Below are 12302 nucleotides of genomic sequence, written 5' to 3' on the forward strand. Positions count from 1 at the left end.
TGTCTTTGTTTATATTCTCTGGGAAAATGCCAGAGCACTGTACACTGCATCTGGGGTCCATGGACAAGACCAGTCTGCACTGAACCTTCAGGGTCCTAATTGGATATACAATGGTGGGTGCAGAATCACTCTTCTGGCTGAGGTGAGGGTGATGTATTAGTAAAGAGGACACCATGGGAGTGGACAGAAAAAAGAGTAGAAGGAGGCATCTGAAATCCTTTGCTTTGGAAGCTGAAGGTCCTGTTCTTTTGCCCACGTGACTCTGGAAAGCCACTGCCTTGAGGATACCCAAATAAAGATATCCCTTTTTTTGGTGGTATGCCTGCTTGGGGCTATAATGCTAGAGCTGGAGAACAGAATTCAAGAAGTCTTCTTCCATGATACCTAGGGTGTTCTGCTGGAGGAACTGGAGCATGAAAAGTCATGTACAGGCCATTGTGGTTGTCCTCCTGCCCAGAAACAACTTGAAACTGTTAGCAGTATTTCTCTCTTCAGTGTAGGTGGTTAAAAGGGGAGATGGGCTCCAAGACCTTGTCATTTATTTATTAACTATTCACTAAGCTTTTAACCTGATGCCAGGTACCTTGTTGGGCCCATGTGTGGAGCTGAAAATACCAAGAGCTACCTGCCTTCCAGGAACTCAAGTCTAGAGATAGGCAATAGCACAAAAGCAAAGGCATGTGAAAGAAAAAAAGCAAATGATGTGTGCTATGAATGAAGGCTGGAGAGTCATTGGGTAGGAAGGTATGAAAGGCCTCACTGGGGATGACATTGCTGAGAACAGAATGACAAAAGGGAGCTAGACTTGAACAAGTCATCGTGCAGTGTGTCAGGAAGAAGCTACCACTGCTTCAGACACTCACTAACAGAAGCCAGTTTGTCCAGAGGAGGTGAAAAAGGCAGCCAGAGTGGCTGGAGGGAAACTAGGAGGAGAGCAAAGGGGAGGGAGGAGGGGCAGGGAGAAGTGCTGAGGCCTGGTAGAAAGTTATCTGTTGCTCTTCTGTTACTGCATTGTCCCAATACCTTGCACTGTAAAACACATATATTTAATACCTCACAATTTTTTGTGGATGAGGAAACCAGGCACATATTAACTTGGTTCCCCAGCCTCAGGGTATGTCAGAAGCTGCAGCTGTGGCCTCAACTGAGGCTAGATTGGAAGAATATTTTCTCCCAAGTTGACTCATATGATTCAGGATGCCATTTGGACTCAGAGCCTGGGTTCCTATGTGTCTTTCAGCCTGGACACTGCCTCAGTTCTCTGCCATGTGAGCCTCTATATAATGGCAGCTCAAAACACTACTTGATTTTTGGTTAAAGAAAGATAAAGAAAAAAGGGATAAAGAAAAAGGTAAAGGGAAAGAGGAGAGAAATGGTACATGAGAGGAAGTAACTAGGAAGTGAAAGACTATTTGAAATTGAAACTTAGACATGACTTTCCATCACATTGGCTGTATCCTATTCGTCAGAAACCAGTCGCTAGCCACTTAGGAGTTACAAAACAATATACCACAAGTCAGCATGGGGAGCCATTGTGAAGGCTGCCCCCTCATAGATTGAAATGAGACAACTGAGTCTCATTCTAAATACAACAGGAAACAACTGGTTTTACTACCATTCTACCCCATCATGGGACCCGTATTAAAATAAGGCCAAGAGGAAGAGTGACTGTTCCATTACTACACTGATGTCTCTTTTGAATAGTACTCCATGCCACATCCCGCCCCTTTTTTTAATTCTTCCATACTTGATTTTGGGCCTCAGATACACTGGATAACAGCCCACACATATTAAATTTTTTTTTAAGTTTATTTATTTTTGAGACAGAGAGAGACAGAGCATGAACGGGGGAGGGTCAGAGAGAGAGGGAGACACAGAATCGGAAGCAGGCTCCAGGCTCTGAGCCATCAGCCCAGAGCCCGACGCGGGGCTCGAACCCACAGACCGCGAGATTGTGACCTGAGCCGAAGTCGGACGCTTAACCGACTGAGCCACCCAGGTGCCCCAGCCCACACATATTATAAATATTATCCATTTACACCCGATGAGGCTCCTAGGAAGTATATTCTAGCCTGATCCCAACATGCACATTAGGAAACTATGGAATACTTGAGAGACACATTGAGTTAGGACATATAACTGGTAAAACAAAGAAAAAAAGCTGAATTCAGTTCTGTATCCTCAAAATTAGAACCCTACTTGCATTTCCAGGGAGTTGTGGCTATGGCATTTTTGACTCATTGTTTACAGTTAAGGAGATGACATTGGAGGAGAAAGATAAGCAGTCAACTATCAATAAGGGGTTCTAGATAGGTCTCATTTAAAGAAGGGCCCCAGGTACTGGAATCTTGAAAAAGTGACTTCACTTCCTTGGTGATAGGCTTCAACAGAACTTAGAACTCTGGTAACCAGGTGCCCACATTCTAGAGATGGCCTGCTTTCCAGCTCACTTGCCCAGAGTCACTCTAGAGAACAAAATGTTCTGTTGCTGTATCCCCATTTTCAGGATATGTGGGCTTAAGAAAGCCCAGAGTGAGAAACCTTTATGTCACTGTAGACATCAGCTCAGCCCTCATCTCCGAAGCTGTTGGTCATTTGGCAGGAGGCGCTCACAGGTAACACAAGGTAGCTCAGGGCAGCCCACTGGAGAGCATGCCACAACTCTGATCCTGCCCAGAGCAGGCCTACACCTCTTGCCCCTCATTGTGTGTGTCTGTGTGTGTGTGTGTGAGAGAGAGAGAGAGAGAGAGAGAGATCAGGGGAGGGGACAGAGGACGAGGGCTATGCCCTTCATGAGCAGAAGCAAGATGTCAGGTGTTGAAAGCCTAGCACATCTCTCATGTTCATACCCCAGGTCTTGGCAGGCAGGAGAAGATAATTGCTGGGGACCAAGTTCAACTACCTATATGTTAATTACGAGCCCTAGAGTTTCTTCTGGTTTCCTCCTTGCTGGATGTCTTTACAGCTTCCCCTCTTAGCTTGTACTGTAGAGAACACAATTTCTAATGGGGATGTCCCCTTGTGGCAATGTCCAGGGAGGACCCTAAGGTCTCTTGGCCCGACTACGGGGCACTGTACTTGCAGAACTTCACCCAAGATATCTTTGAGGAGATGGTCCATGGCTTCAACTACTGCAGCGCCCTAGATAAGTGTCAGGTGCAGAAGGATACCAAGAATCAGCGCTGCTCTGAGGTAAGAATGGGAAGAGGGTTTTTCACACCCTGCACATAAATATGCACAGGCCTGCACATAAATATGGGGCCAAACCTGAGGCCCTCACATTGTATTTCCACATGAGCGTCCCACAGGCCCAACCACAAAATAATCTGAATATCCAAACCTCTGCCACCAGCTATGTGGTAAGGTAGGAGGATACTCTTTACATATGTTGGAATGGTAGAGAATGCATGTATTGTGTATGTATTTTATTTTTTATATTTTGATAGAGAACATATTTAATGTTTTTAATTAATCATTTTTATTTATTTATTTATTTTTTACTTTTCATGAGGCCATGAGTATCTTTGCATTTTACTGCTGTTTTATTATTTTACCTACTTGCCCCAGATATCCTGGGTAGCACTCAGCTCCACTGTCCTTGCAGAACTTCTCCAAGCCCTTACATATCATCACACAAAACAGGGTGATTTAACACAAAATTAAGGGTGGGATGAAGCCATTCTATATGTTTCTGTAATGTCTTGTCTCTCAGAACACATTAAATTATTGTAGGCCCACCAAGTCATGAGCTGTGTTCTTATATGTCTTCATAATATTCCATAAAGGAGGTTGTGTGCCACTGTTTCAGCCTTTCAAGTCTGTTGGAACTTGACAGGATTCAATTCTGTTTTCATGTCAACAGTGATGCAGGGAAAATCTTAAGTGTCCTAAAAGAATGTTTTAGGTTGCTAGATCTGCCATAACATGGAAGCACTAATTGGGTGGAAGGACTTTGATGCCTCCTGGCTGAGATACCTGCCTCTGTCTTTTAAGAGTTTCACCCAGGAAATCTTTGATGAGCTGCTCTAAGGATTAAATTCCATCTCCCTTGACAAGCAGCAGGTGCATCAGTCCAGCAACAACATCAAGTGCTGGTATAGGGTGAGAACAGGTCCAGATTCATGTCCTTTCTCGGGACCCAGAGATGATCAGGGTAAGCCTGGAACCCAGACTACAATTGACTGGCTCCCTGGGGCCTGCTGAAGAAGGTGGTTTCCCCCAGAAACTTTCTCCCTATCAGGAACAGACCAAGCCTCATTAGCTTAGAGGAAATGCAGCCCATGCTTTTGACAATTCTCAGGACTAACCTATATGATCTTGAGCAGCATTCGAAATTCTAACCCTCTGTTTTCTCATATCTACAGTAGGGATGTTTACTGATGACTCACTGGCATAATGCTCTTAATATAGGCTATTAAAAGAAGTGCTATTGTTGCTCAGCTAAGAGAATGCTTGGGAGTTACCAATGGTTTATCATTTCCCCCATAAAACCAATTGCAATTTTAAGCCTAGAACCTTATTCTGTGTGGGCACCCGAGTCCCTTCTCTTTCACAAGTTCCCAAAGGGATGGGGGTCTTTGGTCTGAGAACCAGACCCTGATCTTCCTGGTAGTTCATGGCATTGAAGCTGACTACATGCCCCTCCTTGTCTACCCGGTGTTAAAAGGAATCAACCCTGTCCCTGGATGAGGCCTGTACAATGCTGAAGCTCAAGGAAGGCACAATGGAAAATTTTTTACAGTCCCTGCTACAATCACCTTTCCAGGATAGAAACATCTCAAACATCACAACCATTTTCTGCATATACCAGGTGTTCCCCATGGCCCAATTAGTCCTGGGACAGCAGTTCAAAAGGTGAGTGCTTGCCTCATACACAGCACAGGGGGGAGCCTCCCATTTACTACTTGTGTATCTTGGGAATGTCACTGCACCTCTATGAGCTTCACTTTCCTCTTCTGGAAGTGCGGTGGTAAGAGGATGAACCTCACAGTGTCAACTGTAGTAAACTATGGGAGAAAACATGGCATGGGCTTATCTGGTGCCTGACTCTGTAGAAAGGGCTGCTGGACATGCTGAGTATCTTTAGGTTTAATAGTTCTCTCTCTCTCCAGTGAAGAAGCTCTCAACCTCAACCCTCGCAGGCCTGTGGCACTTCTGAATTTAGAAAAGGACATGGAAAGCAGAAGTTGTCCTGTTTGCAAAGGACTTCTGAGATTCTATCTAGCTGGGCTTGGTATTTTTCCTTTATATGGCCAGACTAGGGCTTGCTGGGGGACAGGCAGAGGCACCCATGGCCCACACAGTTATCTGAAAAGTACTGGTTGGGTTAATTCAATCAACAATATATGTTAATCACCTAGTAATGCAGGCACTTTTCTAGTCACTAAGATAATTCAGTGAATAAAGTAGACACAATGCCTTGGTGTCAATTCTAGTCAGAGAGTAGGCAATCACTCTACACTCATGTCCTTGGTTCATTATATGTGACATTTTCATGGCGTCCTCTGGGTATGAAAGGATTGTCCCTTATTTGACCATTATGACAGACTACAAGACCAAGTAAACATGAGTGGGTCTTCAGGTTCAGTAGGAGGGCCTCCTGCATCCACAGAGCAGCATAAGAGACTATAGGGGTTGTGGCTGGAGGAGGACTTTCAGAACCATGGAACTCACAGATCTCTTGATTTCCATAGGAGGGCTTATGTTTGGGGGCTTCCTGTGAAGAAGCAAATGAGTCAAAGAGAGCTGTGGATGGGGCCCCAAAACTTCTGGGAAGCAGAGCACAGTCTGGGTTCAGTTGGTGCCTAAGAGACCCATCCCTTCTACTGTTCTATCTGGCTCTGCCTGCTTCTCTCCATATCTACCTCTGCTTACCACAGCAACTAGGGCCAAGAACAGAAGGTGTAGTGAGAAGACTGCTCATAAATCGGCCTCAAACGTAAGCCCTATTACTGGTCTTTACTGAGGATGGCATTGACTATGCCCAAGGCCGTGGTGAGAAGAGTATCAGTGAAAAAACCAGACTCACACAGGTTTTCTGGATGACTAGGCCTTCCACTGCAAAGGCGGGGTTGGAAGTGGGCTGGGCCATCCTCTGGGATCCATAGAGAAATAATGATGCTGTGGGAGTACAGTGTGGAATAAAAGGCCAGGCCTCTGATGCTTCTCCACACATGACTCTACCCAGCACCCTCTCTCCCATCTTGAGTACATGGCCTGACCAGAAATTTCAGGATACCTGGCAGTCTCTGAATTTTACCAGTTTCAAAGTAAAGACAGCCTATGTGGATATGAAGCTGCATGACTGGGACCTGAAGAACCACACCGCCCTTATCCTGGTGCATCAGGAAACTCTGGAGCCCACTGAGGCAGAGTCAGATGGTAAAGGGGATTAAAATCTGGGAAGACTAACTGGGGTGGGGTTCATGGGCTGAATATTGTTTTGAAAGCAATGGTACCTGTCCTGTTTTTGGGAAGGCACCTGGAAAGTCAGTTATGTGGATGAACCTTTCTCTTTATCCTGATCCAGTGCCAGCCCCAGGGCTCCTTCCAGTTGCAGAGCCAGAAAAGGGGTCTACTATGGAACTAGAGACAGCGCCAGTTATGTTTCAACCATCACCTCAAGCGTCAGAGCCAGCATCACCTCCATCAGCTGTTCCAGAACTGGAACAAGTGTTAACATCTTCTTCAGCATATGTGCCAGGTCCACAGCTACAATCAGCTCAATCATCAGCTTTACTTAGAATTTTAACTCCAGCTCTAAAAATAGAGACAGAGCCAACTCCAGCGCCAGAGCCTTCCTGCCACGGGCATGTGACCCCAAAGAACCAGCTGAATGAGGAGAAACCCAGCCTCATGGACTTCCCTCCCAAGCTGGTGGCAGAGCAGCTAACCTACATAGATGCGGTAAGAAGCTGGGCTCTCAGGGCAGGACAGGGCAGGGCACTTTCTACATTTTTGCCGTCAGCTAACCCAGACCTGCCTTTCCCTGATGTGGACTACTATAGTCCGGGTCCAAATTTCAGCTCGACCACTTATCAACCATGTTACCCTGCCAAGGTCCTTAAATCGAGCTTTCACTGTCCAGCTGCAAACTGTAGAGAGAGGCACTGATAAGAATTGATGCAGAGTTACTGTGTAGATTAAATGAGCTAGAACAGCTAGAAAAATGGGTAGGCCCTGGTCCTTCAGGTGGAGGAAGACAGCTCACTGGGTGCAGTCAAGTCCATGGGTCACCCACCCATCTTCCTTGGAGTCTTAACACCCTGTGCACTTATTAGGCATCTGACATGTACATAACTTCAAGGGGAAACAGAGAAACTTACGGTTGTAACTGTCATGGGGGAATGTGCATCGAAAGGAGAGTAGGACCAAAGGGAAAAACAGGTCGAGTGGAAAATGCCCCCTTGTGAGGAGTCACATTGAACTGTCATCTAGAGGCTGGGGTTAGCAAGGATGACCAGGGTACAAATTCTCTCCTTCTTTCCCTGCCAGCATTCACTCCTAGGTCTTCCTGTACTTGACTCCCTCAGTGAAAATAGAATGGAATGAAATCCAGGGATTCCAATCAGGCTCAGGCCACATTCTCAGCTTCAGGAACTAAAGCTCTGACCTGGTAACCTCCTACCTAGGACATTAATCCTGAATGTGAAATGGCTGGCTGAACACCCCTACCCTCCCCACCCCATTCTCTAGGAGCTGTTCAAGAAGGTGCTGCCTCATCAGTGCCTGGGCTCCATCTGGTCCAAGCGGAATAAGCCTGGTAATGAGCACCTGGCACCCACAGTCTGTGCTACCGTCACCCAATTTAACAGTGTGGTCAACTGTGTCATCACCACCTGCCTTGGAAACCCAAGAATGATAGCCCAGGACAGGGCCATGGTGGTGGAGCACTGGATAAAGGTGGCCAAGGTATTTTATGGGAGGCCAAGATGAGTCACTCTTCTGAGCCTTGGAAACTGATATTTCCTTTATCAATTCTCAGGGTCGGAGTCCCTAGTCTAAGCCCTAGGGTCTGCACAGTCCCTAGGCTCTTCCCTCCAGGGACATGCTGACCTTTACTTGCATGTCCCAATGGTGGAACGCTCAGTTCCTACCTGGCTCCTTCCTTGGAATGAGCTAAAATCTTCCCTCTCCCCAGCAGTGTTACTCTTTGGGTCTTATATGTGCCCTTCTGCAGGCACCTGGATATCTGTCATCTTGGAGGGAAAATTTAAACTGAGGGAGACTGATACTTTAGAGCAAATAGGACTCCTGCTACCCACATGACCACTCATTCTCTTCCCTCCCCAGGCCTGTCAAATCATGCGGAACTACTCTTCACTGCATGCCATCCTCTCTGCTCTGCAGAGTGCCTCAATTTACCGTCTGAAGAAGACATGGGAGAAAGTTTCCAGGTGAGTATGCCTCTCTCCATAGAAGGATCAGGGTGGATGAGGGATTTCCCATATGCACATCTTTTCCCCCTCAGTAACTGGGACCCTCCTGGGAGGCAGCAAACCCTGGCAATAGAACCTGGGCTGGTGTACAGGTCTATAACCCACCCTGGAGAATAGTCCACCCTGACTCCAGCTACAGAAATATTTTTTCTTAAATATCACGCACTGAGTTGACCCAAATTAAATATTATCAAGTGCTTACTTTACAGCAACAAAACTCTCTGCCCAATTGAAACCACAACTGACTGAAACAGAGTTGCTCAATTAATATGGAAATGGTGGCACTGGATGACTCACATGAGAGCTCCCTCCATGTCCTACAAACACCTTAGTTCTCAGAGGAATCCAGAGAAAACCCTAATACTGGCAGTTTGACTTTTTGGAGTACTCAAATAAGAGGAACTTACATTCAAGCCACATTATTCCTATAATTTTTTCTGCCATTTTTTCCTCTATTCAGGAAGAGCTTTCAAAAATTTAAAAAGCTGTGCACTGAAGATAACCCACAGAGAAGGGAACTGTTCCTGAAGGTATCATGGGAGGAGGAGGTTTGGGAAGAGAGAGGGTGGGGCCTGAGGGAACAGGGTCCTGAGTGGATGAAGAAAGACTGCTGTGTAGGGGAATGACCTGAAGCATTCCTTGGGGAGGTGAAGCCTTTGGTATGAATATGGTTACACTTTGGGGTGAAGATTCCATTGGGGGTGGAGCAAGAAGGTGCTGTTCAACCAGATGCTATAGACACCCTGTCTCTCCATATTAACAGCTAGTCCAGATGGGGACCTGTATACAGCTTGAGAGCCCAGAGGACAGCCTTCTGCTCAGTAGTGGGGTTGGGATGGGTGGAGGGAAACAATAATGATAGTAATAGGACACTGAGTCCTCAGAAGACCATGTGATGTAGGTGGTGTTCTCACTTTTCTCAATGAGAAAAGAAGCTCAGGAAGGCCAGGCTGCAAGTTCAAGGTCACACATGGAGTGAATGTTGGAGCTGAGATTGTGCTAGAATCACTCACAGCATGCTTAAGGATAATGTAGCATTGGTACCAGCTGACTTGGGTCAGATGTCCAGGGTCTCAAGTCAAAGATGGTGGGGGGGGAGTGGACTGAGGATATTATGGTCTCAATGAACTTGTCCTTGACCCTGCAGGAGTGGCCATCTAAATGGGCCACCCTGATGATGAGCCTCCAGAGAGCCCAGAAAAGGCTGCAGAAGAAGGTGAGTGTTCCTGGGGAATGGAGCCTCCAGAGTGAGAGGAGAAGGGCTCCTCTCTGACAGCTGGAGGCCTCCAGATCAAGACAGGTGGACCTTTCTACTCCAGCTCCTCCTCTTGTTGCCACAGCTTCCAAAACTCTTATTTTAAAGTGACTGGGAGGAGGGTCTATCCAGCTGGATGCAGAATGGATTTGTGGGTGGAGAGGGGCCTAGGACTACATACAATTTGATTTTCTAAAAGCAGGCCCTGGTGGTGATTAGGAGAAGTCTGATGTCCTTGGAGGGTGAGGGTAAGGGGGAATTGAGAGGCGGCTGCTAGGGATCCTAGGCTGCTCCATGTGAGAACCTGGGGTGGACCAGGAGGCTGAAGCATTTTCAAGGGAGGGTCCCTGTGTGCACCTGAGAGCAGGGACTCATCCCACCCCTACTCTAATGACACAGGGTGTTGTCCCCTTCCTTGGCACTTTCCTCACTGACATGGTGATGCTGGACACTGCAATGGAGGACTATCTGAAGGTGAGTGAACCTCTAGATTGTGTAGGAGGGCCCAGAATCCTGAGGTTTGGGAGTGGAGAACCCCTGTAATGAGTCCTGAGACCTCAGTACTTGGCAAACCTCCCCTCATGAGAGCTTCACAGCTACCCCTGTGAGCTAGAGTTCCTCATCTCAGTGATGAGTGAAGGGAGTTTGCACTTATGACACTGGTCCTGGTGCCCAAGACTGTCTGAATGCAAAGCTGCATGAAGTTTGTCTGAGTTGACCTCAGCCTCTCCCTCTCAGGCTGCTTATGGGGGGAGAGCAAAGTCAGGCACCTCCACATCGGCAAGCACTTACATAGCCTAACAGCCCCCTCCCCCCAGAGGTTTCAGCCTCCCCTTCTGTCATCAGAGAGGGTTGTGCTATAAGGTGCTTGACTGTCCACCCCATGTCCTCCTTTCTCTGGACCCCAGAGCCTGGCTTATATCCCAGTCCTGTTATCTGTGTATGGACAGTCTTCTAGTGTGTCCTGGCACGAGAACAGCATGAGAAAGGATGTGTATAAGGAACAAGCAATAACAAGGGGCTCTTTCTGATGGACTTTGGCTATTTGCTTTCTAGGGCGATGAGATCAACCATAAGAAAAAAACTAAGGTGAGCATTTGTGGCACTTCCTATTAGGGAAGTGTAGGGGAGTGGATACCAGAGATGCCCCTGGGAAGAATATTTCTTGGCTGCATCCCCTCCATCACACATTTACTGGAATAGTTTGATAATGAAAAAGTGTAAGACCCATCCATCTGGTAAGTGAAGTCAGGGGAGTGGCATCAGGGATAACTTCCTGCAGGAGGAGGGGCTATTTATACTCACCTCTGCGAACAGGTTGAGACTGGATGAATTTTCAGGGAAGGAAGGCTGCCACATGTGCAAAGACCTAGGACTGGTCCCCTATCCCACTGCTCAACCCACCCAGGCTCTGTGTGCATCCTGTTCTTCTCTTGGCCTAGGAATACAAAGTAATGAAAGAGATCATGCTCCTCCAGGTGGCTGCAGATAACTACACTCTAGAACCGAAGGAGCAGTTTAGAGCCTGGTTCCAGGCTGTGGAGCGACTCAGTGAGGATGAGAGGTGAGGCCCATCAGGAGCTGGACAAAGGCGTGGACTCTTTCTGGTGGCCACTCTAGGGATCCTGCATCCATGGCTCCCTGGGCAGCCTCAAGCCTTGTTTCCTGGTGATCACTGGAACACCAGATTCCAGCTACTGGGAAAACACTGGGAGAGACACCTGAATTGTAGCTCCTGGTCGACTCACAGGTGTCATTCTCTCTTTAGCTACATCCTGTCCTGCCAGCTGGAGCCCCAATCCTAACTGACCAGTGGAACTCAAGAACAAGAAGAATTGGCCACAATCAAGCTCAGGACTGAGTGAATGTCCAGTGATAGTGCAACCTTTCCTCAGCAGCTTGGACACTTGCTGTGATGAATCCCATCTCCTTGACACTTTTTCCTCCCATCTATTTACCTACTTGGAGTGGCAATATTTATCTTAAATAGTAAAAGCTAGATTTGAATATTATTATATTAAAGCCTTCTTTCTTTTATAGCCCAGGAGTTTGGTTTGGTTCTATTACTTCCTACAGCAACTTAAATGGTGTACAGACTCTCATATTCTTTCTTGAACTAAGAAATCTTACAGAGTCATCAGCTATTGTATGTGGAAGGAAGGAGAAGAGCCAGCCCTCCTCCCAAATTCCTCTTAGAGAACAGGTTAATTTCAGTATAATGAATTTGGGTAAAAAAGAAGAGACAGCCCCTCAGAATTACTGAGATTTAGAGGTTGAAGTTACTTTCACAGGAATGGCAGCAACCATTGAAATTAGATGTCCTTAAGTGTAACAATTTCCAGGACTACTACCTGCCCCAGGACAGTGGCTGCTTTCTACACTTTAAAGGAAAAGGTTTGTTTCCTGCTTCTTTTATTGAGGTGTTGTTTTTTCTTTTGGAGTTTTTTTTTTTTTTTTACCAAATATTTGAAACTTTAAGTTTTCTAGTTCAAACTCTGGAATTTCATTAGCCAAAAACATGTAAAGAGGTCAAACCCTACATGTGGAAAGGATAAGGACAGGAGAAGGTAATTTGCAAATTGACTAAGGGCAGGCAGGACTTTCCATTT

The 12302-nt window shown here is 46.5% G+C and overlaps 1 protein-coding gene across 2 annotated transcripts; it reads left to right on the forward strand.

The window, feature by feature from the left end:
• Positions 1-2386: 2386 nt before the first annotated feature.
• On the forward strand, positions 2387-11732 carry LOC122215895 (ral guanine nucleotide dissociation stimulator-like). Of its 2 annotated transcripts, none has more exons than XM_042931812.1 (13): positions 2387-2615; positions 3085-3192; positions 4667-4854; positions 6188-6381; positions 6530-6906; positions 7696-7911; positions 8293-8396; positions 8899-8968; positions 9586-9654; positions 10093-10167; positions 10750-10782; positions 11136-11257; positions 11462-11732. In XM_042931812.1, the coding sequence occupies exons 1-13, from the start codon at positions 2430-2432 to the stop codon at positions 11496-11498; spliced, it is 1779 nt and encodes a 592-aa protein (XP_042787746.1). In that variant the 5' UTR covers positions 2387-2429; the 3' UTR covers positions 11499-11732. The 2 variants fall into 2 exon arrangements, with proteins under 2 accessions (XP_042787746.1, XP_042787747.1); XM_042931813.1 differs by having other exon boundaries at positions 2537-2625.
• Positions 11733-12302: the final 570 nt, after the last annotated feature.

This window comes from Panthera leo, chromosome A3 (genome assembly GCF_018350215.1).
Source record: "Panthera leo isolate Ple1 chromosome A3, P.leo_Ple1_pat1.1, whole genome shotgun sequence".
Taxonomy (NCBI): Eukaryota; Metazoa; Chordata; class Mammalia; order Carnivora; family Felidae; genus Panthera; species Panthera leo.